This window comes from Pelobates fuscus, chromosome 3 (genome assembly GCF_036172605.1).
Source record: "Pelobates fuscus isolate aPelFus1 chromosome 3, aPelFus1.pri, whole genome shotgun sequence".
Lineage (NCBI taxonomy): Eukaryota > Metazoa > Chordata > Amphibia > Anura > Pelobatidae > Pelobates > Pelobates fuscus.
The window spans coordinates 427131378-427158989 of NC_086319.1; the positions used below are offsets into that span (position 1 = coordinate 427131378).

A 27612-nucleotide genomic window follows, 5' to 3' on the forward strand; every position below is an offset into this window, starting at 1 on the left:
TAAGTTTTTTTTGGTAGTTACAGGTCACAAAGCACAAGGAGTAAAATAAACTTTTAATGTGGAGCGATTTTAGAATTTGGTATGTTTGTCTTGTAAGCTTAATAGCCATAAAAGAAAACAAAATTGCCAGACAAAAGTATATATTTATATAAAGTAGACATCACAGGCTATTTACCTAAGGTTGTTTTGACACTTTCTACGTAGCCATTTTACCGCCAACCTCTGCTAAATATTGGAGTAAGATTGTGTTTTTGGGGGGTTTTCGCACACAAACGTATAACAAAGAACTTCTCATGTGTATTTTGTAAAGTTGGTGTGTGCTATTCCTGTACAAAGTTTTATTATGTGTTCAGTTACTTCTGCTGAGTACAACGGTACCCCCATTGTATGTCTTTGGCCCTATTTTGTGAAGCTACAGTGCCATATAGGAGACCTGTCCTTTTCAGTATTCACAGTAGAATTTTGAGAGACGGATTTAATGAGCCTATGCTTCCATTTGGGGTATTATAACAGTCTGTCTGTTCGAAAAAAAAACCCAAAGGCCTACCATTTGTAAAAGTAGACACTCCAGGGTATCTCATAAGGTGCATATTGTGCCTTAACATGCCCCCATTTTTTCACCAATAGATGCCAAAGTATGTGGTAAAAAATTATTTTGTGCGTTTTTTACATATGGATTGCATTTGTGCTGGGCATTTTGTATATTTCACATGTGCCACTAAGTTCATACCCCCCAAATTATGTTCAGCTAAGTCTTCTGAGTAAAATGACACCCCTATTGTATGTCTTTGGGACTATTTTGTGAAGCTACAGTGCCATATAGGAGACCAAGCCATATCAGTTTTTACCAAACTTTGAATTTTGACGCTGGGCCTATGTGCAATTTCCAAGCATCTTAGCATGTTTTAAATTCAAACTACCCCACAAAGGCCTACCATTTCTTAAAGTAGACACTCCAGGGTATCTCATAAGGTGCATATTGTGCCTTAACATGCCCCCATTTTTTCACCAATAGATGCCAAAGTATGTGGTATAAAATTATTTTGTGCGTTTTTTACATATGGATTGCATTTGTGCTGGGCATTTTGTATATTTCACATGTGCCACTAAGTTCATACCCCCCAAATTATGTTCAGCTAAGTCTTCTGAGTAAAATGACACCCCTATTGTATGTCTTTGGGACTATTTTGTGAAGCTACAGTGCCATATAGGAGACCAAGCCATATCAGTTTTTACCGAACTTTGAATTTTGACGCTGGGCCTATGTGCAATTTCCAAGCATCTTAGCAGGTATTAAATTCAAACTACCCCACAAAGGCCTACCATTTCTTAAAGTAGACACCCCAGGGTATTTCAAAAGGTATATTCTAAACCTTAGTGTAGGATCATTTTTTTGTTAGTTTGTACCAAGTCTAGTTGCAATTAGCATTTTTTCTGCCTTTTTGACACACACTTGGAGATGTTACTGTATATTTTGCTATCCTTATGTGTGCTACGGCAGTATAACACCTAATATGTTGCTCAGCTATGTCATCTTAGTGCAATGATACCCCATATACAGAATAGTTGGGGTAAACTTATCCGGGGGTAGTACACAGTTATCTGCGTCCCGGGCAAAGCGGTCATGGATTCCGAAACCAAAACACAGACAGACCACAAAGAGAGAGAACACAGAGAGAGAAACTTGTAATACCGGTCCTTAGAATGGCCGGGCTATACAAGCAGAGAATTGTCAAGGTACAAGCCGAGGTCAAAGGAGTAAAGAGAAACGGAACAACGATAGGACAAGCCGAGGTCAAGGATCAGAGAAGACAGGATAAACGGGAGACAAAGCCAAGATTCGGTAACCAAAAACCACACCCCAAAACTGGTCTACTTATTCGGCCTGGGTGTGAAAAATTTTAAAACAATGGCCAATACATAGGCCGGGCTGAGAGGGGCAATCAGGGCAGTAATAGCTGGTCTCAACTCTTACGCCCCTCTTGTAACACACCCTGCACCTTTTCTGGGGGTTTTGTTTTTTGGGGGTTGGTGGAATCTTAAAGCAGAAGTGACCTGCCTCCATTCTTCTGCTAGGCTCCACTGATGGTCTCCTTGTGTGGCATTCTAGCAGCTTAGAAATTAGCTCAAACTGGAAAGAAAGAAAAGTGCTTTTCAGCCCAGCATTTGCCTTTTTAAAAATAACAAAGGCATTGTGGATTGCCATCTGCAAAAGGTATATGCCCACTTTTTTATACCATGCCCTGGTCTTTCTCATGATCAAATATGGCTGCATCAGTTGATCGGACAGGTCAACGCCCCCCATATGCCGATTATATTGCCGTATGCAGACTGGCACCCGTTTATATTCGTCTCTGCCACGAACTGCGACCCTCCGAGTGTTTTCACCATGGATGGTGGTTAAGATGAAAACATCCTTTTTATCCCTGTACTTGAGTGCCAGCAGTTCATTCTGGCAGAGAGCTGCTGTTTCCCCCCTTTTCATTTTTTTGTTCGCTAGAGCCTTTGGGAAACCTGTGCGACTCTTCCGAATAGTGCCACAGGCCACGGTCTCGAAGCAATACAACATTTGTAACAGTGGGATGCTATTATAAAAGTTATCGATGTATAGATGATAACCTTTATTAAGTAGTGGCATTATTAAGTCCCAGACAATTTTTCCACTTGTCCCTACTGTATCTGGGCAACCTGGGGGATCAAGGTGGCTATCCCTTCCTTCGTATACACGGAAGGTGTATACGTAGCCACTGCCACTTTCACATAGTTTATAAAATTTGATCCCATATCGGGATCTTTTGGATGGGATATATTGTCTAAACCCCAGTCTTCCCTTAAACTTCATTAGGGACTCGTCAATGGAAATGTTTTTATTGGGGGTATATATAGCGGCAAATTTACTGTTAAAGTGGGCAATTAAAGGGCGTAGTTTGTAAAGAAGATCATACTGCGGATCACCTTTTGGGGGGCACTTGTTGTTATCACTAAAGTGCATAAATCTTAGTATGTCTTCATATCTTTCCCTTGTCATTGTCTCGGCAAAAATAGGAGTATTGCAAATAGGATGTTTAGCCCAATACATCCTAATTGTGGGCTTTTTAATTAGCCCCATTAACATGGTCAGTGCCCAGAATTGTTTAAATTCTGGCACACTGGTTGGGTACCATCTCTCTTTCCTAGAGATAAGAGAGTCTGGATTGCGTGCCAGATATTGCTCCGCATAGAGATTAGTCTGGGTGACTATCTCCCCAAAAATCTCATCCCCCAAGAACAGCTGCATAACATCCAGCGCACTATAGGCAGACAGGTCCGCCTGTATGCCAGGATTGCCTGTAAACACTGGGATGTCTGGGGAAAAATTATTAGGGGGTACCCAGTCATCTGCGCCATGGTCAGCATTAGGGGAATCGTCGATTTCTCCTGATGGTCCTGCAGTATCTGGCACATAGTCCATGTCCCCTGCATCCCCTGCGTCACTCCCTGCTTCACTCTCTGAGGCAGTGTCAGTCGCCTCTGAGTCTGCCGCTAACAGGGCATAAGCCTCCTCCGCGCTATACTTTCTAAACATTGTTAATACAGCTAACACAGCTAACAAAACTCTAACAAAAAAAAAAAAAATATTTTTTTTTTATACCCTAATTCCCACTAAATTCCACCCACCAAAATAACTAAATCACAAATTAATAAAATCAAATAATAAAATTTAACCCCTTAGGGTTACAAAAAACCTAAAAATTAACCCTTGAAAGTTAAAAAAAAAAAATAGATCACAGTAGAGTACTGTGACCTGTATATTGATCACTGCTAGCAGTGATCAAGCAGCAGGGAAAGGGTTAATTTTTTTTTTAACTCCACAAAAGTGAATTTTATACTTAAGTATAACTCTGCAATAAATCAGGGACACAATGTAGCACCGATCCGTCTCTCTCCACTTCACAAACCCACACGAGGTGGAGGGAGGCGGATCAGATATCCCAGCAGCATTGTGACCGCTGTGACTGGCTATCACAGCGATCACATGGGCTGGGATATCCGGATTTGCTGCTGCCGGTCTGCCCCTGACTCGGAGGGACCCAGCAACAGCATTAACCCCGCGATCGCCGGCACTGCGCGATCGCGGCGTTAATTTTAACGCGTGACGGACGAGGTCCGTCACTCGTCATTAACGCATTCCCCCGTGTGACGGACCTCGTCCGTCACTCGTCGTTAAGGGGTTAAGGAACTGAGTTGGGGCTTATGGACTAATATTATACGGTTACTGACCCTTTAAGAACTGTATTTGGGCATAATGGATTTTTATAATGCTGTTCATGGCCCTTTAATTACTTTGGAGCAGTGTTGCAACTTTAAATTGGCACTTCGGATACAGCCGAAGTAGTCGAAGTGGCCGCCAATCGACAAACGAACACGTGGCAGCGGCCATCTTTGTTCATTCGAACGAGGTCAGCGGTATGTGTAGCCAAATCCATGGAACTGAAATCGGCTACACATTTCAACGAACACCGCTGACCCTTACCTTCTCCTGCACCGAGTTTTCAGCCACAGAGACTAAGTCCTGTTCGAAGATTCGAACGCACGTTCGAATGGGACTTAGTCGTTTTTTCAGTGTGAAATTGACCGACCGCACAGCCCAAATCTATGGAACTGTTTTGGGCAGGAAAATGTGCCTGCGGTTGGTCACAAAGGACTTCCAACTAACTTTTGAACTAATGTAAGGATTTGCATGATTTTTGAGTATGTTCATATTTCAAGTATGCTGATTAATAATATGTGTTTTTTTATGAAGATTGAATGTATAGTTGTAAAAATTTATAAAAATGTATACGTTTTAGCTTGGAGATAATTGAGGAGATACAGTGAGAAACTCAATTATCTCTCAAGCAGAGGGGAGGGAATATGTGGGATGTAACCATTATCTGATTGGTTAATGCCTATTTGCCTGTGGGCGTCTCCCTTGCAGGGCAGCACTGCATAAAAGCAGAGTGTGTGCCATTAAACATCAGAGTTCTACTTCACCCTCAATGTAAAGTCCTGTCTCTTATTGGGGGAATTGCTATATCACTACAAGAGATTGCTATGCTCTGCATGCTCCCTTGGATAATCACTTCTAAGCTCTTGTAAGAGCTTGTTCCTGCTTCACTCTCTTGGAGGAGAGGTTCACCCACTGGAACCTGGAGCCTTGTCGTAGGTCCAGGGTGGGTAGGAGACGGCGAGACCCCAACCAAGCTGCGTTCGTGGGGTCTACGGTGGTTGTGGTGTCTGGCAGAGCGATTGGAGCCCTCTGTAAGCGCAGGGAGCATCCTTCAACGGAGGTACCCAGTCAGGGTGCCAGGTAATCCGTTACACTCAGCACTCCAGTCTATTACTAACATAAAAAGCCTCTCTGACCCTCCCACAGTGCCTATAGTGGTCCTTTAAGTTATGGTTATTTATGTTTTTACGTTTTGGTTATATCAAATAAAAGAGAATTTTAAAATAAATGATGGATGTGTTATACTGTAATTATCATATCGTATAATACATGCTGTGGCCTGTTTCATCCATACTATGTTGTCTGTCATTATTTTTTTTATTTTTTTTATTCTTTATTTTTGTAGTGCTTTGCATTAACTTACAGGTTTACATAGACATTGCAATTGGCAACATTGAAGATTATCCAGCAGCATATATTACATGTCAGATGAACAGCACTTTTTGTTTTTATAAAGGGTATAGTTTAACATTAGAATAACATCAGATTGATCATGCTGGTATGGCATATGGTCTTGTTAGGTAAGATTAGTCAAGGATCGACAAAATGGTGAAACAAGGCAGATAGTAACCTTATGTGAACAAAGCTGTTTAGGTAAGTACACGGCAACCTGTTTAGCAATGTGGTGAGACGTGCGTCTAGTCTGCCTAGGCATAGTATACGTGATTGCATGTTGCGTTAAGCTAAATCTATATGGTTAGTAGCTGGGAGGCAAAGGTAATAATTCCAACAGAAACCAACACAGTGTAAATTGCAGGCTGGACAAGCTTGAAAAGATATGTTGGTATATAGGACTAGTAAGCTTAATGTATAGATATGTTGGTTCTGAATATTGAGCTACATGTAGGCAGGAAATCACGCTTACTATGAATTCTTACTAAACATGAAAAACATCCTATTGTAAGATGTGGTCAGCAGAGTAGGAGGCTATGGTTCAATGGTAGTGTGTGAAAAGCATATGAGCAGGCTACTTTATGAGTAAGAGTCCCCGCCAGGTGCATGCTGTCAAGGGGCAAGCCAATGGGTATGTGGACACATATATATATCGGGCATAGAGTAGAAGTATATGCAATTAGCTAATACATTAGAATCATACGTATACCCAGTCCCCTTCAGCGCCCTGTATGGCATGGAATCTGGGGGGACCAGATGAACAGAACTCCAAAAGAAAGTAGGTGGAAATATATAAATGTGCTAGCTTGACTATTTGATTTTAAAAATAAAAGGGAAAATCAATAAGCATAACATTGCTATCATTTGCCAGTGTTAGAACAGGCTAAGATTTCTATGTCTGATAGCTGATAAGGAGAGAAATATATCACGATAACAAAAACATGTCTGGCTATTATTGCAGTCGTACACATTTAAGCATATTGCATAAAAGCACGGTCAGGCTTGTTACTAAACAAGCTAGGTAATGGGGAGGCTGTTTATCGATTGTAAAGTAAAAAGTGAAATGTCAGTCTAGTATTGTCCCTTAAGATGGGGGCTGGCAGGAGAGACCGGTGGTTGTTGACTGTCCCCATTGTGGCGTGCTCGCTCAGGGGGCATCGAGGTAGTCCCTTTAGCCTATGCCCATTGCCGTGATTTGTATCTTGCCTGCGGTGTGCGTCTCAGGGGCACCTCTGGACCGGGGATGAGCACTCTCTGTATTCAGTGGAGTGTGCAGCTTTGCGGCTTCTTGCTTTGCAGCTGTGGTGTGAAGTGGAGGATATGAGCTGTGCCGTGCACCGGCTCCCGGATCAGGTGAGTGGCTTGTGTGGGGGCCAGGTTTCGCGGTTTCGCTCACCTGTGTGTGTGTGCCCGTGTGTTTGTTCAAGTAGCCAGGTGTGGCGAAACCAGCTTCGCCACTGTGAACTGGAGAGGCCTGGCTGCTAGCCTCCTGCCCTGCGACTACGGCCCATGGACATATTGCTCTATAAACACTATATTTGGGCATGTAATAATTTATATTGCTGCTACTGGCCCTTTAAAATCAGCGATGGACATATTGGGACTTTTGGGACTAATGTCCCTTTAAGACTTTGTAACATATCACAGTAATACTGTCTTAAATATTATGTAGGTATTTATGTGTTCAGTTAAACTGGGGATATGTAGAAATGTGTGTTTTATGTGTTAAATGTATCAGTATGTAATTTTATGTCTTTTACTGTCTTTTTGCAACCATGTGGTTAATGGAGTCTGACTCTAGTCCTAGATAATTGGATTACTTCTCCAATTATCTCCAGGGCAGAAGGGAGGAAGCCGGGATGCATTGTGGGGGATGTTTTACTTCTGTTTGGGCCAGATTGTGCCATGCTGCAAGCCAAGGCCCAAAAGATACTTTTAGTAACTTTTGAACCCCTGGTCGGATTCATGCCATTTTTGAATATGTTGTTCCCCTGAATGGATTGATTGTGGATATGTATTTTTATGTGAATGTGATGTATGGTTTTAAAGTTATGAAAGTTGTGTAAAAGTATATTTTACTCTGTATGCATAATGGGATTATGTGTCACCCTAAGGGGAGGGAATGTGTGGGAGGTAACATCTATGTCATTGGTTCTTTTATGCCTCCCCCTGGGTGTGGCCTGTATGTGTGAGTTGGTAATAAAAGCCAGACTGGGTGTCCCAGTCTAGAGTTCTTGTTTTACCCTCAAAGCGATGTGTCGTCTCGGTCTTTGGGGGAATGGGATTGTTTGCTGACTGCCAGGAGTGTAAGCCGATGTCTGCTTTTCTTGTTCAGCTGTTCCAGTGTTCGTGTGGTTCCAGTCGGGAGAATGGTGTTTGCCGTAGCTGCCTGTGCATCTGGAAAGGGGATTATCGCCTAAACTGGGTTTTATCCTCTTGTAAGTGAAACGGTCCGTTACACCAGGCATCCTGTCCCGCCCTTGGGGTCGCTGGCCTTTACGTGTCATGGCGGCCTTTCTGGGTGCTTGCGGGGGGTGCCTGTAGTGGAGGCGACGGGTCTTAGGCCGGATCCACGTGGCCACTAGCTTGACTGCCAGTTTGCGAGCCATCCCACGGTCCCACAGCATTGCCCAGAGGCTCGCGCAGAGCCGATCGAGCTCCAGTAGAGGGTTTGCGGCATGTTGGGCGTGTGTGCTCCGTTTCTTGGGCTTACGATGGGCGGCCATTTTAGCTTCGTCTCTGCGGTCTGGTGCCTCTCGGCGGGCTTTTCTCGCTTGTGCGGGTGCCGTGATGTCCCTCAACGGCAGGGGGGGAAACGGGGGTCTCTCTCACCTTTATGTACCACAGCAGTGTAGGCAGCCGGAGGACCGGCCGTATCCTCTCGGCTGCGCTCACAAGTAGGCCCAAAGAGGCTTCAGGGTGCGACCTCCGGTAATTCAGTGGGATGCCTTAAAAAGCTGTCTCCCGTGCTTGTAGAGGTGCTCCAACAGAGTTTTTTCTTGATCTCTCGTGTGGATATTCGTTAATTTTGAGGTTTTAAGAAATTTCTCCAGGAGCTCTCACTATGTGCGACTTGTCTGCATGGCGGTCAGGCCCCGCCCCCGTCTGTCATTATTTGTGTGAATTGGGTTGGTTTTGTTATTATGCTGCATTGCGATTCCCCACTACGTACATACATGTTTCAGGAGGGATAAGCCAAATGGCTAATGATTTAGGTAAACTAGAAAAATGGTCAGAGTTGTGGCAACTGACATTTAATGTGGATAAGTGCAAGATAATGCATCTAAACACCCAAGGGCAGAGTACAGAATATTTGATAGAGTCCTAACCTCAACATCTGAGGAAAGGGATTTAGGGGTGATTATTTCTGATGACTTAAAGGTAGGCAGACAATGTAATAGAGCAGCAGGAAATGCTAGCAGAATGCTTGGTTGTATAGGGAGAGGTATTAGCAGTAGAAAGAGGGAAGTGCTCATGCCATTGTATAGAACACTGGTGAGACCTCACTTGGAGTACTGTACACAGTACTGGAGACCGTATCTTCAGAAGGATATTGATACCTTAGAGAGAGTTCAGAGAAGGGCTACTAAACTGGTTCATGGATTGCAGGATAAAACTTACCAGGAAAGGTAAAGGATCTTAACATGTATAGCTTGGAGGAAAGACGAGATAGGGGGGATATGATAGAAACATTTAAATACATAAAGGGAATCAACACAGTAAAGGAGGAGACTATATTTAAAAGAAGAAAAACTACCACAACAAGAGGACATAGTCTTAAATTAGAGGGGCAAAGGTTTAAAAATAATATCAGGAAGTATTACTTTACTGAGAGGGTAGTGGATGTATGGAATAGCCTTCCAGCTGAAGTGGTAGAGGTTAACACAGTGAGGTAGTTTAAGCATGCGTGGGATAGGCATAAGGCTATCCTAACTGTAAGATAAGGCCAGAGACTAATGAAAGTATTTAGAAAATTGGGCAGACTAGATGGGCCGAATGGTTCTTATCTGCCGTCACATTCTATGTTTCTATGTTAATACTACAAGACTGCGCATGTTTATACCCTAGAGGACTGCGCTATTTGCAATACAGGATCACACAGCTTATTGCATTACAGCTCGGTGTATTATTACAGCTTACTGTATTATTGCAGCTTATTGTACAGCTTATCTCGTTGTGAGAGTGGATATGATAACATTATACAAATATATTTGTGGCCAATACAAACCATTGTGTGGAAATCTATTCACAAACCGGACTTTACATAGGACACGAGGCCATGCGTTTAGACTGGAAGAAAGAAGATTTCGTCTAAGGCAAAGGAAAGGTTTTTTTTACTGTAAGAACAATTAGGATGTGGAATTCTCTGCCTGAAGAAGTGGTTTTATCAGAGTCTGTACAGATGTTCAAACAGCTACTAGATGCATACTTGCAAAAACAGAATATTCAAGGATATAATCTTTCAGTGTAGGGTAATAACTGCTTGATCCAAGGATAAATCTGACTGCCATTCTGGGGTCAAGAAGGATTTTTTTCCTAGCTTGTTGCAAAATTGGAAGTGCTTCAAACTGTTTTTTTTTTTTGCCTTCTGTGGCGAAACCAACCTCGCCACTATGGGCTGGAGAAGCCTGGTTGCTCGCCTGCTTCCTTTGGACTATGGACCAGACTTTAAAAAGCTTTATTTTACCTGCAGAAAGGCATATTTGTGCCTTTCAGCCGGGGTGTTCAGTAGATTCCAGCTACCGAACAAACTACCGTATGAGGGACCACCTAGGAGATGGAGTGTGCCGTCAATTAACCGCCCAGAAGCTGCGGTTAACCGCAGCTTAATTGGTGAACGCTGGGTGGCCTTTGTTCGTTTGCCGACCACGAGGTAGCGGCCATTTTAATCGTGCGAAAGACCAGCGGTGTTCGGCGAGAATTCTATGGAACTATAAACGGACACTTAATTGCACGAACACCGCTGAGCCGTCTGTCGCCTGGGTCCTATCGTACAAGGTTAACCGAACACTGGAATTCGGTATTTCTATGGGAATTGTAGTAACCCAGATAGCTATACCATGGAGCCTATTTGGGTGATTAAAGACTTTGGCTCCATGGCGATTAAACTGTATTCGTGTAGTCTGGGTGCCAGTCACTTAATAATGTGCACCCAGACCTGAGCTATCTGGGGATATGTAACATGTCTGTGTTGGGAGGAATAAAAGTGACTTCATATATTTTAAAGCATAATACTGTATTTAGATCCCCACATGTGTAATGGAGTCTTGTCTTTGTCCTGAGAGGTAATTGGATTACCTCTACAATTATCTCCAGGGCAGAAGAGAGGAAACCAGGATGCATTGTGGGAATGTTTACTGCTGTGTGTCTGTAATTGGTTTATGTCTGTCCTTTGTTACAGTCTTCCATTTGGTCCCCTAGGGGAGTGTCCACCAGGTGGGAGACCTGCATAAATACTGGGCAGGTAGCCCTGAGTAAATGAGTTGCTGTTTAACCCTGAAGCTGGAGTGTGTCTCTTTCTTGGGGGGAAGGGGACTGTATGCCGACTGCCAGGAGTGTAAGCTGTCCATATTGCTTTTCCTGTTCGGCTGCTTCCAGGGTTCGTGTGTCTGCTGTTCGAGAGTTGGTGAATTCGTGCAGTTTGGGAGTTCGGGAAGTTGATGCTTATGGTAGCTGCTGGTCTATGGAAAAGGGGATTATCGCCTAAACGCATTTTTCCCCTTTTTGGCTGAAACGGTCCGTTACAATTGGTGGCAAGCGGCGGGATCGTTCCTACAACCAGAGGGACAGCTACAGACAACACCATTCCTGGATTACAAAGTGAGGGCAACGCCAGTACCCGTACAGCGCCCCTATCTACAAGGAACCAACTGCAGCAGAGCAAGCATGGCACCCAGCTACACTCAAGAGGCGTATGACAGAGAGGTCACCAAGATACTGGCTTTATGCGGACCCAACCCCTCAGAATATAGAGTGCAGCGTGTGAAGCAAGCAGTGCGAGAGTACTTGCCGTGGGAATCAGAGCGGGCCAGGGGGTTTGCAGACCTCCCTCCCCAGCGGCAATGTGTGGCCCAGGGAGCTGATGGTGTCGTCCATCCTCCCCAGCAGCCGTGTGTGTCCAAGGGAGCCGAAGGTGCAGTCCTTCCTCCCCAGCGGCAGGCTGAGTTACAGGGGGCAGAGGTTGTTGTTCCTGCCCCCCAGCAGCAAAGTGAGATGCCAAGAAGGCAGTGTGAAGTGAAGGGAGAGGAGAGCAGCGTCCTCCCTCCCCAGCGGCCGTGTGTGCCCCAGGGAGCTGATGGTGTCGTCCATCCTCCCCAGCAGCCGTGTGTGTCCCAGGGAGCCGAAGGTGCAGTCCTTCCTCCCCAGCGGCAGGCTGAGTTACAGGGGGCAGAGGTTGTTGTTCCTGCCCCCCAGCAGCAAAGTGATATGCCAAGAAGGCAGTGTGAAGCGAAGGGAGAGGAGAGCAGCGTCCTCCCTCCCCAGCGGCAGTGTGTACCCCAGGGAGCTGATGGTGTCGTCCATCCTCCCCGGCGGCAGTGTGTCCTGCCGGGAGCAGAGACAGTCAGTCTCGCACCCCAGCAGCCGGACAAGAGAATGAAAGGGGAGACAGCTGGTCCCCCTTTCCACCAGCAGAGAGAGTGGCAGGGAGAGGAGCCTGCTACCCCCTCTCCCCAGCGGCAGTTTACCGTCCAGAGGGAGGAGCGTGTTACACCCTCTCTCCAGCGGCAGCCTAACCCACCAAGGGGAGATGTTAAGCCCCACGACTGTGCAGATGGTACCGTAGTCTCTGTACTTACAGCCCAAGGGGTAGGGACGGTCGGTCCTGTCCCCCAGCCACAGAGCGATGTATCCAAAGGGGAGACAGTCGGTCTCCCCCTCTGGCAGCCGAGCTATGCACCTAAAGGGGAGACAGTCAGTCTCCAGCAACCAGGCTCCAACCAGACTACTTCCGTGGTAGTGCTGGCACCAGGACAGAATACCGCTGGTCTCTGCCCCCTCAGCAACCCACCAAGGCAGCCTAACTGTTCCCCACACAGTCATGGTGAGACACCTGGACCTGGACAAGTTTGTAATTTTTTCAGGTGTAGTACCCAGTTATTGTGGGGGGGCTGTACTAATAGTTGTGTTTTGTGGGTGGGTTGCTGGACTAACCAGGGCACTGACCGGCAGGAGGTCAGGTACCCTGTTAGTCTAGTTGGTAAAGGGGAGAAGTGTGGCGAAACCAACCTCGCCACTATGGGCTGGAGAAGCCTGGTTGCTCGCCTGCTTCCTTTGGACTATGGACCAGACTTTAAAAAGCTTTATTTTACCTGCAGAAAGGCATATTTGTGCCTTTCAGCCGGGGTGTTCAGTAGATTCCAGCTACCGAACAAACTACCGTATGAGGGACCACCTAGGAGATGGAGTGTGCCGTCAATTAACCGCCCAGAAGCTGCGGTTAACCGCAGCTTAATTGGTGAACGCTGGGTGGCCTTTGTTCGTTTGCCGACCACGAGGTAGCGGCCATTTTAATCGTGCGAAAGACCAGCGGTGTTCGGCGAGAATTCTATGGAACTATAAACGGACACTTAATTGCACGAACACCGCTGAGCCGTCTGTCGCCTGGGTCCTATCGTACAAGGTTAACCGAACACTGGAATTCGGTATTTCTATGGGAATTGTAGTAACCCAGATAGCTATACCATGGAGCCTATTTGGGTGATTAAAGACTTTGGCTCCATGGCGATTAAACTGTATTCGTGTAGTCTGGGTGCCAGTCACTTAATAATGTGCACCCAGACCTGAGCTATCTGGGGATATGTAACATGTCTGTGTTGGGTGGAATAAAAGTGACTTCATATATTTTAAAGCATAATACTGTATTTAGATCCCCACATGTGTAATGGAGTCTTGTCTTTGTCCTGAGAGGTAATTGGATTACCTCTACAATTATCTCCAGGGCAGAAGAGAGGAAACCAGGATGCATTGTGGGAATGTTTACTGCTGTGTGTCTGTAATTGGTTTATGTCTGTCCTTTGTTACAGTCTTCCATTTGGTCCCCTAGGGGAGTGTCCACCAGGTGGGAGACCTGCATAAATACTGGGCAGGTAGCCCTGAGTAAATGAGTTGCTGTTTAACCCTGAAGCTGGAGTGTGTCTCTTTCTTGGGGGGAAGGGGACTGTATGCCGACTGCCAGGAGTGTAAGCTGTCCATATTGCTTTTCCTGTTCGGCTGCTTCCAGGGTTCGTGTGTCTGCTGTTCGAGAGTTGGTGAATTCGTGCAGTTTGGGAGTTCGGGAAGTTGATGCTTATGGTAGCTGCTGGTCTATGGAAAAGGGGATTATCGCCTAAACGCATTTTTCCCCTTTTTGGCTGAAACGGTCCGTTACACCTTCTTTTGGATCAACAGCAAAAAACAAATGTGAGGAAGGCTGAACTTGATGGACGCAAGTCTCTGTTCAGCTATGTAACTATGTAACTATGTAACTATATAACTATGTAACTATATAACTAGGTAACTATATAACTATGTAACTATATAACTAGGTAACTATGTAACTATGTATTGTTCCAACTCAGTGTTTCATTACAGCTCAATGTATCATTACAGCTTATTGTAATGTATTACAGCTCAGTGTGTTATTACAGCTTATTGTAATGTATTACAGCTCAATGTATCATTACAGCTTATTGTAATGTATTACAGCTCAGTGTGTTATTACAGCTTATTGTAATGTATTACAGCTCAGTGTGTTATTACAGCTTATTGTAATGTATTACAGCTCAGTGTGTTATTACAGCTTATTGTAATGTATTACAGCTCAGTGTGTTATTACAGCTCAGTGTGTTATTACAGCTCAGTGTGTTATTACAGCTTATTGTAATGTATTACAGCTCAGTGTGTTATTACAGCTCAGTGTGTTATTACAGCTCAGTGTGTTATTACAGCTTATTGTAATGTATTACAGCTCAATGTATCATTACAGCTTATTGTAATGTATTACAGCTCAGTGTGTTATTACAGCTTATTGTAATGTATTACAGCTCAGTGTATCATTACAGCTTATTGTAATGTATTACAGCTCAGTGTGTTATTACAGCTCAGTGTGTTATTACAGCTTATTGTAATGTATTACAGCTCAGTGTGTTATTACAGCTTATTGTAATGTATTACAGCTCAGTGTGTTATTACAGCTTATTGTAATGTATTACAGCTCAGTGTGTTATTACAGCTTATTGTAATGTATTACAGCTCAGTGTGTTATTACAGCTTATTGTAATGTATTACAGCTCAGTGTGTTATTACAGCTTATTGTAATGTATTACAGCTCAGTGTGTTATTACAGCTTATTGTAATGTATTACAGCTCAGTGTGTTATTACAGCTTATTGTAATGTATTACAGTTCAGTGTGTTATTACAGCTTATTGTAATGTATTACAGCTCAGTGTATTATTACAGCTTATTGTAATGTATTACAGCTCAGTGTGTTATTACAGCTTATTGTAATGTATTACAGCTCAGTGTGTTATTACAGCTTATTGTAATGTATTACAGCTCAGTGTGTCATTACAGCTTATTGTAATGTATTACAGCTCAGTGTGTTATACAGCTTATTGTAATGTATTACAGCTCAGTGTGTTATTACAGCTCAGTGTGTTATTACAGCTTATTGTAATGTATTACAGCTCAGTGTGTTATTACAGCTTATTGTAATGTATTACAGCTCAGTGTGTTATTACAGCTTATTGTAATGTATTACAGCTCAGTGTGTTATTACAGCTTATTGTAATGTATTACAGCTCAGTGTGTTATTACAGCTTATTGTAATGTATTACAGCTCAGTGTGTTATTACAGCTTATTGTAATGTATTACAGCTCAGTGTGTTATTACAGCTTATTGTAATGTATTACAGCTCAGTGTATTATTACAGCTCAGTGTGTTATTACAGCTCAGTGTGTTATTACAGCTCAGTGTGTTATTACAGCTTACTGTGTTATTACAGCTCAGTGTATTATTACAGCTCAGTGTGTTATTACAGCTCAGTGTATTATTACAGCTCAGTGTGTTATTACAGCTCAGTGTATTATTACAGCTCAGTGTGTTATTACAGCTCAGTGTGTTATTACAGCTCAGTGTATTATTACAGCTCAGTGTATTATTACAGCTCAGTGTATTATTACAGCTCAGTGTGTTATTACAGCTTATTGTATTATTACTGCTCAGTGTGTTATTACAGCTCAGTGTATTATTACAGCTCAGTGTGTTATTACAGCTCAGTGTATTATTACAGCTCAGTGTGTTATTACAGCTCAGTGTGTTATTACAGCTTATTGTAATGTATTACAGCTCAGTGTGTTATTACAGCTTATTGTATTATTACAGCTCAGTGTATTATTACAGCTCAGTGTGTTATTACAGCTCAGTGTGTTATTACAGCTCAGTGTGTTATTACAGCTCAGTGTGTTATTACAGCTCAGTGTGTTATTACAGCTCGGTGTGTTATTACAGCTCGGTGTGTTATTACAGCTCGGTGTGTTATTACAGCTCAGTGTGTTATTACAGCTCAGTGTATTATTACAGCTCGGTGTGTTATTACAGCTCAGTGTGTTATTACAGCTTGATATATTATTATATCTTTGTATATTATTTAGGATTGGTTTTAATGAGTTTTCCTGCCTCCGTGGCTCGTTTCTTTCCTAATTTAGGTCAGATATTTCAATACTGTTCTAAACATTTTCCATAGACTTTAACAGAACCTTGTGTAGATAAATCATTCGGTCAATTTAGAAAAATCAAATGGCAATTCCAGGAGATTTTAAAGTGAATTTTTAAATTTTAGGCCAGAAACCGAACTGAAATCAAAAGTCATTTTGAGATTTTTCCAGTCCCGCTATTTTCGGTCAATAATGTAAAGTGTTTGAATTCTCTTCAATTCCTAGTTTGGTAAATCTCTCCAGTAGTGTGTGCATTAAATCTGGCATGTTCCATTCCCACGCAGATATGTAGAGGAATCACGGATCCGTTTCCCGTGCAGTAGGAGGGAATGAGACGAAGCCGCACGATATTACCACAAGCCAAGAGAATGAGGTAAAGCACTCACCTGTAAGGCGTACTCCAGTGCTCGCTCACGGAAGGTTTTGCGAGATGCTTGGACAGAGTTTGCGGCATCCTGCACTTCCTGGACTTTCTTGCGTGATAATTCTGCATTGTGATGCAGTGCACTCTCAAGACCTTCCCGGCAGCGCTCGACTTCTTTACGGCTGTCACGGAACGACCTCAGGTCTCTAGACCGAAGATTAAAAAAACAGTATGTCATGCAGTCTTTTAGATACAATTTGTTACAGCTTTCCAGACTAATGGTGATTTAGAAAGAGTAGTAGAGACCTGGAATAGCCTTCCAGTGGGAGCAGTAACAGTGATACAGAAAGGGTAGTAGATACCTGGAACAGCCTCCCAGTGGGAGCAGTAACGGTGATTTAGAAAGGGTAGTAGATACCTGGAATAGCCTTCCAGTGGGAGCAGTAACAGTGATATAGAAAGGGTAGTAGATACCTGGAATAGCCTTCCAGTGGGAGCAGTAACAGTGATATAGAAAGGGTAGTAGATACATGGAATAGCCTTCCAGTGAGAGCAGTAACAGTGATATAGAAAGGGTAGTAGATACCGGCAATAGCCTTCCAGTGGAAGAAGTAACAGCGATATATAAAGGGTAGTAGATACCTGGAATAGCCTTCCAGTGGAAGCAGTAACTGTGATATAGAAAGGGTAGTAGATACCTGGAATAGCCTTCCAGTGGGAGCAGTAACAGTGATATAGAAAGGGTAGTAGATACCTGGAATAGCCTTCCAGTGGGAGCAGTAACAGTGATATAGAAAGGGTAGTAGATACCTGGAATAGCCTTCCAGTGGGAGCAGTAACAGTGATATAGAAAGGGTAGTAGATACCTGGAATAGCCTTCCAGTGGGAGCAGTAACGGTGATATAGAAAGGGTAGTAGATACCTGGAATAGCCTTCCAGTGGGAGCGGTAACAGTGATATAGAAAGGGTAGTAGATACCTGGAATAGCCTCCCAGTGGGAGCAGTAACGGTGATATAGAAAGGGTAGTAGATACCTGGAATAGCCTTCCAGTGGAAGCGGTAACAGAGGTATCTCTGTTACCGCTTCCACTGGATACCGGCAATAGCCTTCCAGTGGAAGAAGTAACAGCGATATAGAAAGAGTAGTAGATATCTGGAATAGCCTTCCAGTGGAAGAAGTAACTGTGATATAGAAAGGGTAGTAGATATCTGGAATAGCCTTCCAGTGGGAGCAGTAACGGTGATTTAGAAAGAGTAGTAGAGACCTGGAATAGCCTTCCAGTGGGAGCAGTAACAGTGATACAGAAAGGGTAGTAGATACCTGGAACAGCCTCCCAGTGGGAGCAGTAACGGTGATTTAGAAAGGGTAGTAGATACCTGGAATAGCCTTCCAGTGGAAGCAGTAACTGTGATATAGAAAGGGTAGTAGATATCTGGAATAGCCTTCCAGTGGGAGCAGTAACAGCGATATAGAAAGGGTAGTAGATACCTGGAATAGCCTTCCAGTGGGAGCAGTAACAGTGATATAGAAAGGGTAGTAGATACCTGGAATAGCCTTCCAGTGGGAGCAGTAACAGTGATATAGAAAGGGTAGTAGATACCTGGAATAGCCTTCCAGTGGGAGCAGTAACGGTGATATAGAAAGGGTAGTAGATACCTGGAATAGCCTTCCAGTGGGAGCGGTAACAGTGATATAGAAAGGGTAGTAGATACCTGGAATAGCCTCCCAGTGGGAGCAGTAACGGTGATATAGAAAGGGTAGTAGATACCTGGAATAGCCTTCCAGTGGAAGCGGTAACAGAGGTATCTCTGTTACCGCTTCCACTGGATACCGGCAATAGCCTTCCAGTGGAAGAAGTAACAGCGATATAGAAAGAGTAGTAGATATCTGGAATAGCCTTCCAGTGGAAGAAGTAACTGTGATATAGAAAGGGTAGTAGATATCTGGAATAGCCTTCCAGTGGAAGCAGTAACTGTGATATAGAAAGGGTAGTAGATATCTGGAATAGCCTTCCAGTGAGAGCAGTAACAGTGATATAGAAAGGGTAGTAGATACCGGCAATAGCCTTCCAGTGGAAGAAGTAACAGCGATATAGAAAGGGTAGTAGATACCTGGAATAGCCTTCCAGTGAGAGCAGTAACAGTGATATAGAAAGGGTAGTAGATACCTGGAACAGCCTTCCAGTGGAAGCAGTAACTGTGATATAGAAAGGGTAGTAGATACCTGGAATAGCCTTCCAGTGGAAGCAGTAACTGTGATATAGAAAGGGTAGTAGACATCTGGAATAGCCTTCCAGTGGGAACTCCTTTTTATTCTGCCACAGCTGGCTTTTTTGCAACTCCCCATGCAAGGGGGGTTTCCGTAATTACATTCCAGGGGTTTTCCACTGGTGGACCTTGTTGGAGACTCTTTAATTACATTATCTCCCAGGTACAGAAAATAAACAATATTTCAAACTCTCATAACATACATTGATATTAGTCAGAACTCCACGAAAGATACCCCTGTTATTGCCTGGCCAACAGACTTGAAACATTGTAAACCCCTGGATTTGTTACCATTGTTATATTTAAACATACGAATGGGAAAACGAATGACAATGCTAACCCATTCGTATGAACGAACAAACAGCCGAAAGAGAGACCACCAGCCCAGGAGTGTGCCGCCAATTACCCTCTTGACTCTGTGCCAGACCGCAAACCGCAAGCATTCTAAGTGGTTCACTGGGTGGCTGTCCATTCGCATGTACGAACACGTGGCGGCGGCCATCTTGTTTTGTCGAACGCGTTCAGCGGTGTTTGATCATCGAGTGTCTGGAACTATTTTCGGACACTCTAACTCCCGAACACCGCTGGGACTTCCAGGACCACTTAGCTTTGCCCAGATTTATACGAACGAGGTGGCGTTCGGCAAAAGTATTGCACGAATGGGGCGGCACACGACCAGCAAAGGCACGAACAATAAAAATAATAACTGTTCTGTATTTTTAACATGCGAAAAGGGACCGGCCGCACCAGCTGAATGTATGGAACTATTTTGGGCAGGAGCCTCGTGTGCGGCCGGGCAGGGATGGGACTTTCAGCTATCTCCCGAACCCCTGAACGGATTCGTATGATTTTTGAGTATGTTTGTCTAATTATGCTTGTTCAGAAATGTAACTTTTATTGAAATTGAATGTGTAGTTTTGGTGTTATAAAAATTGGGTAAAAAGTATATTTTTCGCTTGGAGATAATTGAGTTGATACAGCAATTAACTCAATTATCCCCCAAGCAGAGGGGGGGAATGTACAGTAATGAATGGGAGTGTTTAACTGTGTAACTGTTTGGTTGCTAAGTTTGTGTCTTCGGGGTCCAACAAAGTCCACGTGGGTGGTAACCTTGTGGGAAAATGTGTATAAAAGAAGTGTTTGTGCTGTCATTAAAACATTTCTGCTTAACCCACAATACGTAGCCTTGTCTCATTATTGAAGGGAACCTGCATCCAGCTAAATCACTAGCTCTTGTAAGAGCTCTGCCTCCCTCTCTGCACTGATCCAGCTGATGGGATATCGTGAATACTCTGCAGCATAGCCTCTTGACGGGAAAAGGACGTCTCCAATGGCATACACCTGGGTGGCCGTTACAGATACGTCACCGAATGGCAGGAATCTGAGCGCCAACTCTGTTGAAATACCGCTCAGATCCGTTTGGTAGAATAGGAACGCCATTAGAGTGAAGTTTAGACCGTTCAACCACGAGGTGAAGTCCTAAAATAGTTCCAGATGGTTTTAGGCTTTGACCGGTCTTCTTTTGAGAGTATTCACCATTAAAATAACAAAGGGAACTGTTCGTGTAACACGGGGTCATGTGCCCTGTGTTCGGTAGTTTCTTTCATACGAATACTGCTCTTTATAGGTGAAGGGAAACGAACCCATGAAGGGATGGTAGTTCACCAGTGTTCACGCCGTCGAGTGTCCAATTATAGTTCCATTCACTCGATGACCAAGCACCGCTGTCTGTTCGTGAACAAAGATGGCAGCCGCCACGTGTTCGGTCATACGAACGGCGGCCACCCATCCAACCTCTTAGAACCTTGCGGTTTCTAAGTGTGGATACTGTCAATTGGAGGCACACGATTCCCCTGGGTGGTCTCACTGTTCGGTAGTTTGTTCGACAGACAAACAATATGCCTTTAGTCTGTTCGGGAACCCAAAATTGTCGAACCAACTCAGTCTTGAATACGAATAGGTGGCTGGTTTTGCCACAAATACCATGTGTAGGAGACAACTAACTAAAGAAGACACAGTGAAGTCCATTTTCCTCATCTTAAACACAGAAGAGATAAGAGACCGCAGAAAGCTGACTGACACAGAAAGAGACCGTTGGGGACAGAGTTAGGAGGCCATCGCTAGTTTTCTCACTCTTTCAGAAGATGCTGCAGTCTCTGTTTGAAGCTCTCTTGAATGGAGTCCAGGAGTTCCTGAGAAGACAATATGTAATGAGAACATTGAGATGAAGTTGTTACAGTATGGTTGTATCATAAAATATTATAAAACACTTATATTAACTAGAATTCCTCTTATTCCATAGAACTGGGTCCCTCCAGAGATCCCCATCCTTGTACTCGCATGCATTCTGAGTAACTCTAACTCTAAAAAAGGGTGGGAGGGGGGGAAAGACCCCGGAAAGTGACAGTGACTTTAAGACTAACCAATGAGCATTGAGAACATGGAGGACATATTTTTTTATGAGGGAACACAGGATGGTTAAATGGGCACTATAGTCACCAGAACAACTACAGCTTGATGTACGGTATACAGCTTAATGTATAATATACAGCTTGATGTACGGTATACAGCTTAATGTACGGTATACAGCTTAATGTATGTTATACAGCTTAATGTACGGTATACAGCTTAATGTATAATAATGTACGGTATACAGCTTAATGTATAATATACAGCTTGATGTACGGTATACAGCTTAATGTATAATATACAGCTTGATGTACGGTATACAGCTTAATGTACGGTATACAGCTTAATGTATGTTATACAGCTTAATGTACGGTATACAGCTTAATGTACGGTATACAGCTTAATGTATAATAATGCACGGTATACAGCTTAATGTACGGTATACAGCTTAATGTATAATAATGTACGGTATACAGCTTAATGTATAATATACAGCTTGATGTACGGTATACAGCTTAATGTATAATATACAGCTTAATGTACGGTATACAGCTTAATGTATGTTATACAGCTTAATGTACGGTATACAGCTTGATGTACGGTATACAGCTTAATGTACGGTATACAGCTTAATGTATAATAATGTACGGTATACAGCTTAATGTATAATATACAGCTTGATGTACGGTATACAGCTTAATGTATAATATACAGCTTAATGTACGGTATACAGCTTAATGTACGGTATACAGCTTAATGTATGATATACAGCTTGATGTACGGTATACAGCTTAATGTACGGTATACAGCTTAATGTATGTTATACAGCTTAATGTACGGTATACAGCTTAATGTATAATAATGTACGGTATACAGCTTAATGTACGGTATACAGCTTGATGTACAGTATACAGCTTAATGTACGGTATACAGCTTAATGTACAGTATACAGCTTAATGTACGGTATACAGCTTAATGTATAATAATGTACGGTATACAGCTTAATGTATAATATACAGCTTAATGTACAGTATGCAGCTTGTTGTATAATATACAGCGTGTGTGTGTGTGTGTGTGTGTGTGTGTGTGTGTGTGTTTTAATACATGTTTGTATTCCTGACCCTATATTGTTCCTTTAAACTGAATAGATCAGAGAACTAATAGACAACATTAGAGAAAAGAATAGCATTAAAAACCACATGTTAACAGAAACTTTGTTTTGTAAATGATTAGTGTTTACTGGGTAAATATGGGACAATAGGAGGGAGCGTACAAGTATTAAAAGCAGCCAATGAGGTGAGAGCACCAAGGAACAAACATATAAAGCTGGAATATACAAACATGCAACAAGTGTAAGCAGACAAGAACGGACGGAAACTGATAGGAAACATAAATTAATAGGATGTTACAAAGTAGAGAATATATAGAGATGGCGCTTAGAGAATATATATAGTTATTGGGTGCTGCTATACCCAAGTATATTGCCACTAAATATAATTAAAATACAGTAAACGAAATATGGGAAAGGTAAAAGCGCACAACCAAAAGGGAAATAAAAGTGGTTACCTGTAGTTGGATATATTAACCGGTAACTGCTTAGTATATAATCCATTCTTTTATATAGAGAGGGTATGTTCAAATGTACACGATACAGATTGCCTATACAAAAAATATAAAAAATATACAACAAAACATAGTGTAATCTGTATAAAATTCCAAATATAAAAGAAATATGAGCTAGAACCACTCACACTTTTTAGAGCCGTTTGGAAGTTGGCTCAGAACTTAAAACGCCTTTTATGTCACTTTCCAGGACATTCAGCAAGCCCTCCTTCTCTCAGATAGGTCCAGTAATTGTAGTGGCCATTCAAGAAGAGATTGGAGTCAGGAGTAGAAAGTATGAAGATGTAAAATTTATTACATAAAAAATAATAAAATAAAGTATGCACAACGCGTTTCAACCAATTGTATATGGTCTTCCTCAGGTGCTGTTCAACATAACAATGACAAAAGTATTTATATAGGTTGGTATTGATACTAAATTGCATTATCCTCTACACATGTAGCACTTAATTACATTTATCCATTTAGAATTATGTACTCTAATCCCAAAAGGTCTTAATATAGACTTTGAGATTAATACGATTTTGTAACATATTTGAGTTTTTATATTTATATCATTATTCTTATTGGGCATTTTAGACATTTTTTTCTGGGCTTATATGTTTTCTATCATGTTTTTTATAATTTATTATTATATGTATATGTTGTAGATAGGTATCTTCTTGTATATATGTATTCAATTCTTAAGTATGAAATCTATCTTAATTATGACTATATTCAGGGATATTTTATTTTAGTCTTTGTTCCCTTTTTCTTTTATTTATATATATGTCTCTTTGACTAATATATGGGACTATTACCACTTCCAAAATGGCTACTTCGGATATGGGGAGAGACCAATAAGAATTTTGAATGATTTCTGAAAAAGAGCGGACACTTTGTTATAATCGGACTCAACCGGAAGTGACGTGATGCACCGGAGTTCGGAATGAGAACGTCACAGGAAGTGACGCGACGGCCGGGCAAAGATGACTCTTAGCTCCCTGATCTTTCCGGGACACCCACGAGTGAATTATCTCGTGAGGGCGATCCCGGATAGAGAGAAGAGCTTCTCTATAACGTTCATGTATGCCGTTTTTTATGTATTGTTTGCTCTGTTATATTTTACAGATTGAGGATGGTGGTACAATGTGTGATATGTCCGGACCGGATGTGTGGTCATATTGGAGGTGGCATCACATATCCGGTTCGGACCATATAAGGAGATAAATGTAATTAAGTGCTACATGTGTAGAGGATAATGCAATTTAGTATCAATACCAACCTATATAAATACTGTTGTCATTGTTATGTTGAACAGCACCTGAGGAAGACCATATACAATTGGTTGAAACGCGTTATGCATACTTTATTTTATTATTATTTTTTATGTAATAAATTTTATATCTTCATACTTTCTACTCCTGACTCCAATCTCTTCTTGAATGGCCACTACAATTACTGGACCTATCTGAGAGAAGGAGGGCTTGCTGAATGTCCTGGAAAGTGACATAAAAGGCGTTTTAAGTTCTGAGCCAACTTCCAAACGGCTCTAAAAAGTGTGAGTGGTTCTAGCTCATATTTCTTTTATATTTGGAATTTTATACAGATTACACTATGTTTTGTTGTATATTTTTTATATTTTTTGTATAGGCAATCTGTATCGTGTACATTTGAACATACCCTCTCTATATAAAATAATGGATTATCTACTAAGCAGTTACCGGTTAATATATCCAACTACAGGTAACCACTTTTATTTCCCTTTTGGTTGTGCACTTTTACCTTTCCCATATTTCATAAATTAATAGGACTCCAATAGCAAATTATAGAATAGAGATTACCATGTGATTGTCTATCATTGAATAAAGACCTTCAGAGAAGCAATCCAGGCATTCCTACAGAGGAAACACAAAAGACAAATAAAGTGAGGAAACCTACACACTGAAACGGAAGCCACCATTTCCTTGTCTCATGGAGGGGACTGCAGGTCAACCTCCTTCCCACCGACTATGGGCCCTGGCCTGTAACGGGGTTCTGATTGTGAGGGACAGGAACACGGGGGCCAATCGGACTTCACCCCCCTCGGTTCGGGTTTACCATGTTTCCCCCTCTCAGGACTGCAGAGCTCTGTTAAGATATTGGGGTTCAGTGTTTTGGAAGGGGGTTTTGCAGACTGTTGCACCTGGTTACATTCATAGCAGAGTTTGTTTTATTGTGCAAGTTTCCTGGCAGCATGGAGGATACAGGATTATGTAGGTTGATGTGATAATCCCTCCCTGCTGTGAGTTATCAATCAGTTCCTGTATCACCTCCAGACTGCTAGATGCCAGGACGGAATTGATTGTACTGTTGTTTCCTGTTTGGAGGGACATTTGGTATGAATGTCTGTGCTTGTTTCCCTTATAAAGAAGTTCCTGTTTGACCATCAAGCACTGGGGAGAGAAACTGGTTGTCTCCTCTACCTGTCGCTGAGGAGGGAGACCGGTTGTCTCCTCTCCCTGAAACTCACACTGCTCTGGCGGTACCTTCAGGGTATATCGTGACAGAATGGAGCTGAGCAGGTACTGGTACTCCTGCTCCAGATCCCATTCCCTGATGGCCAATTGAATCAGGTCTGGTCCTAGGTCATCAGCCATAGGGAGATCCAGCACGGCTTCTCTGTAGTCATGTGTTACAAGAGCTCTACAGACTGCTACAATATTACTCCTTTCTGTTTCCACAAGGAACCTTGTTTTGGTATTTTAACTTTGTAGCCTAATCCCCGAACCGTTATCCCGACTCATTCGTGTATCCGAACGACGGACCACTCGGCCCCTGGCGTGTGCCGTCACTTAACCCTTGTCACCTTTCAAATACCTGAACAGCCGACCAGCCTACGAGCGGTGTGTGCCTCTTATTAACCGCCAAGGAAGCTGCGGTCTGCGGTTAGCCACAGCCTAATTGACGGTCCCAGGGCATTCACGTTCGTGCACCATTTCCCGAACAAAAACTACCGAAAGACTCTCGAACGAGGACCACCTACATCCTGGCGTGTGGCCTCAATTAGAATGTTGGTTTTGCGGTTAACCGCTGGTTAAGTACCCCCTTCCTGGCGGTCTCCGTTCGTTTCCAGAACGGCTGGGACAACCATCATGAGAGCGGGGATTCGTGTAAATACTTGGCGGCCACTCGCTCCATGAGTTCAGGTCGAGCTCCCGCTGCCCATTGACCAACCTGAAAACATGGCCGCCATCTCGTGTTCGGGACAAAAGACACGAACGGATTTTATATTGATGAGACTAGCTATACCGTTCGTGAGTTCTGAGCGCTATTTGACTATCTGCTGCACTCAGATCTGGGCTACATAATGAACGGTAGAATGCACGAATTGTCTATTAAAGTGTTAAAGTTATGTATTTTTATACTGTTTTATATGTTGCAATAAAACGTGGGATTTTGGGCGCTTGGAGATAATGACATTGTCATAACCGTTGGATTCATTATCTCCAAGCTGGGCGGTAACAATTTCAAAAGATACATTGTGTTTCTATTGGTTAACTGCTTGCATTGTCCCTGTATGCCATCAGGTCCAGAGGGGGCTGTTTTGCATTAATAGCGATGCCTGTGTGCCATTAAATCCGGTTCTTTCTTGACCCTCAAATCGCAGCCTCGACTTGTTTTGTGGGGAAAAGGGTATCCTAGATGTACCATAGCTAGTGGGATTATTCTGCATTAATCTTGTTTCTAGTACTGGATACATCTCAGCATATGTCTGCTCTGGCTTCCACTAAGCTGCTACAGGGTCTTGGTTTGTGGCCGCACCAGGGGGTGTGCGGTTACCCTGCACCTGGCCCTACTGATCCACTTCCACGCTTAAGACTCCGCTCATCTCCACATCAGGCACAGGGGTCCCGGTCTCCGGACTGCCACCCTGACAACTTTGGAATATGCTAATTCTGAAAATGTACGTTTTATGTGAATGGGATGTATACTTTTAGAGTTATGAATATTGTGTAAAACTGTGTATTTTCCTGGGGAGGATTCTGCTGGTATGAATGGGAGTGTTTTACTGTGTATTACGTGTTTATTAGTTGTTTTCCAAAACCCTGTGGGTGCTACTAATGTGTATATAAGCACAATAAACCCACAGCTCTGTCTGTTCCTGCTTCACCCTCAACACGGAGCCTTGTCTCGTTCTTGGGGGGATTTATTGTATGCTGTTCCAGTTTGACTGCTAGGAGTGTAAACCTTTCGTATGGTTTTTCCTATTCGTCTGTTTACAGCATTCGTATGTTTGAGAGCATTCGTATGCTTGTTCGGTGGATTGGTGTCTACAGTAGCTGCATGTATATCTGGAAGGGAATATCTCCTAAACAGCTGTTAACCCCTTTTATGCCCGGGGTGCCGTTACAATGTCTGTTGGAAAATAGAGAAGCCATCCAACCCAGTGAGAATATTATTTCGGTAAGTCCGTGCTCAGAAGACCAAGGATTTTGTTTTGATTTATTTTGTTATACGTTTCTGTACCTGATGAATTTTGAAGCCACAATGAAAAGCACAAGCCATTTTACCATATTCTGCGTGTGAAGTGTCTCTGGAGCTTGAAATGCCTGCGTGTAACACCCTGATCCCAGGACCTGGTACCAAGGG

The 27612-nt window shown here is 42.8% G+C and overlaps 1 protein-coding gene across 1 annotated transcript in view; it reads right to left on the reverse strand.

Moving 5' to 3' along the window:
• Window positions 1–27612, reverse strand: part of ACAP1 (ArfGAP with coiled-coil, ankyrin repeat and PH domains 1) — a 292765-nt gene that overhangs the window by 215838 nt on the left and 49315 nt on the right. Inside the window, exons 4-6 of the mRNA XM_063449848.1 lie at window positions 24825–24878; window positions 21103–21161; window positions 16724–16907 (exon numbers count right to left, since the gene is read on the reverse strand). Of these exons, the coding sequence (XP_063305918.1) occupies window positions 16724–16907; window positions 21103–21161; window positions 24825–24878 (297 nt within the window). The remainder of the gene's footprint in view (window positions 1–16723; window positions 16908–21102; window positions 21162–24824; window positions 24879–27612) is intronic.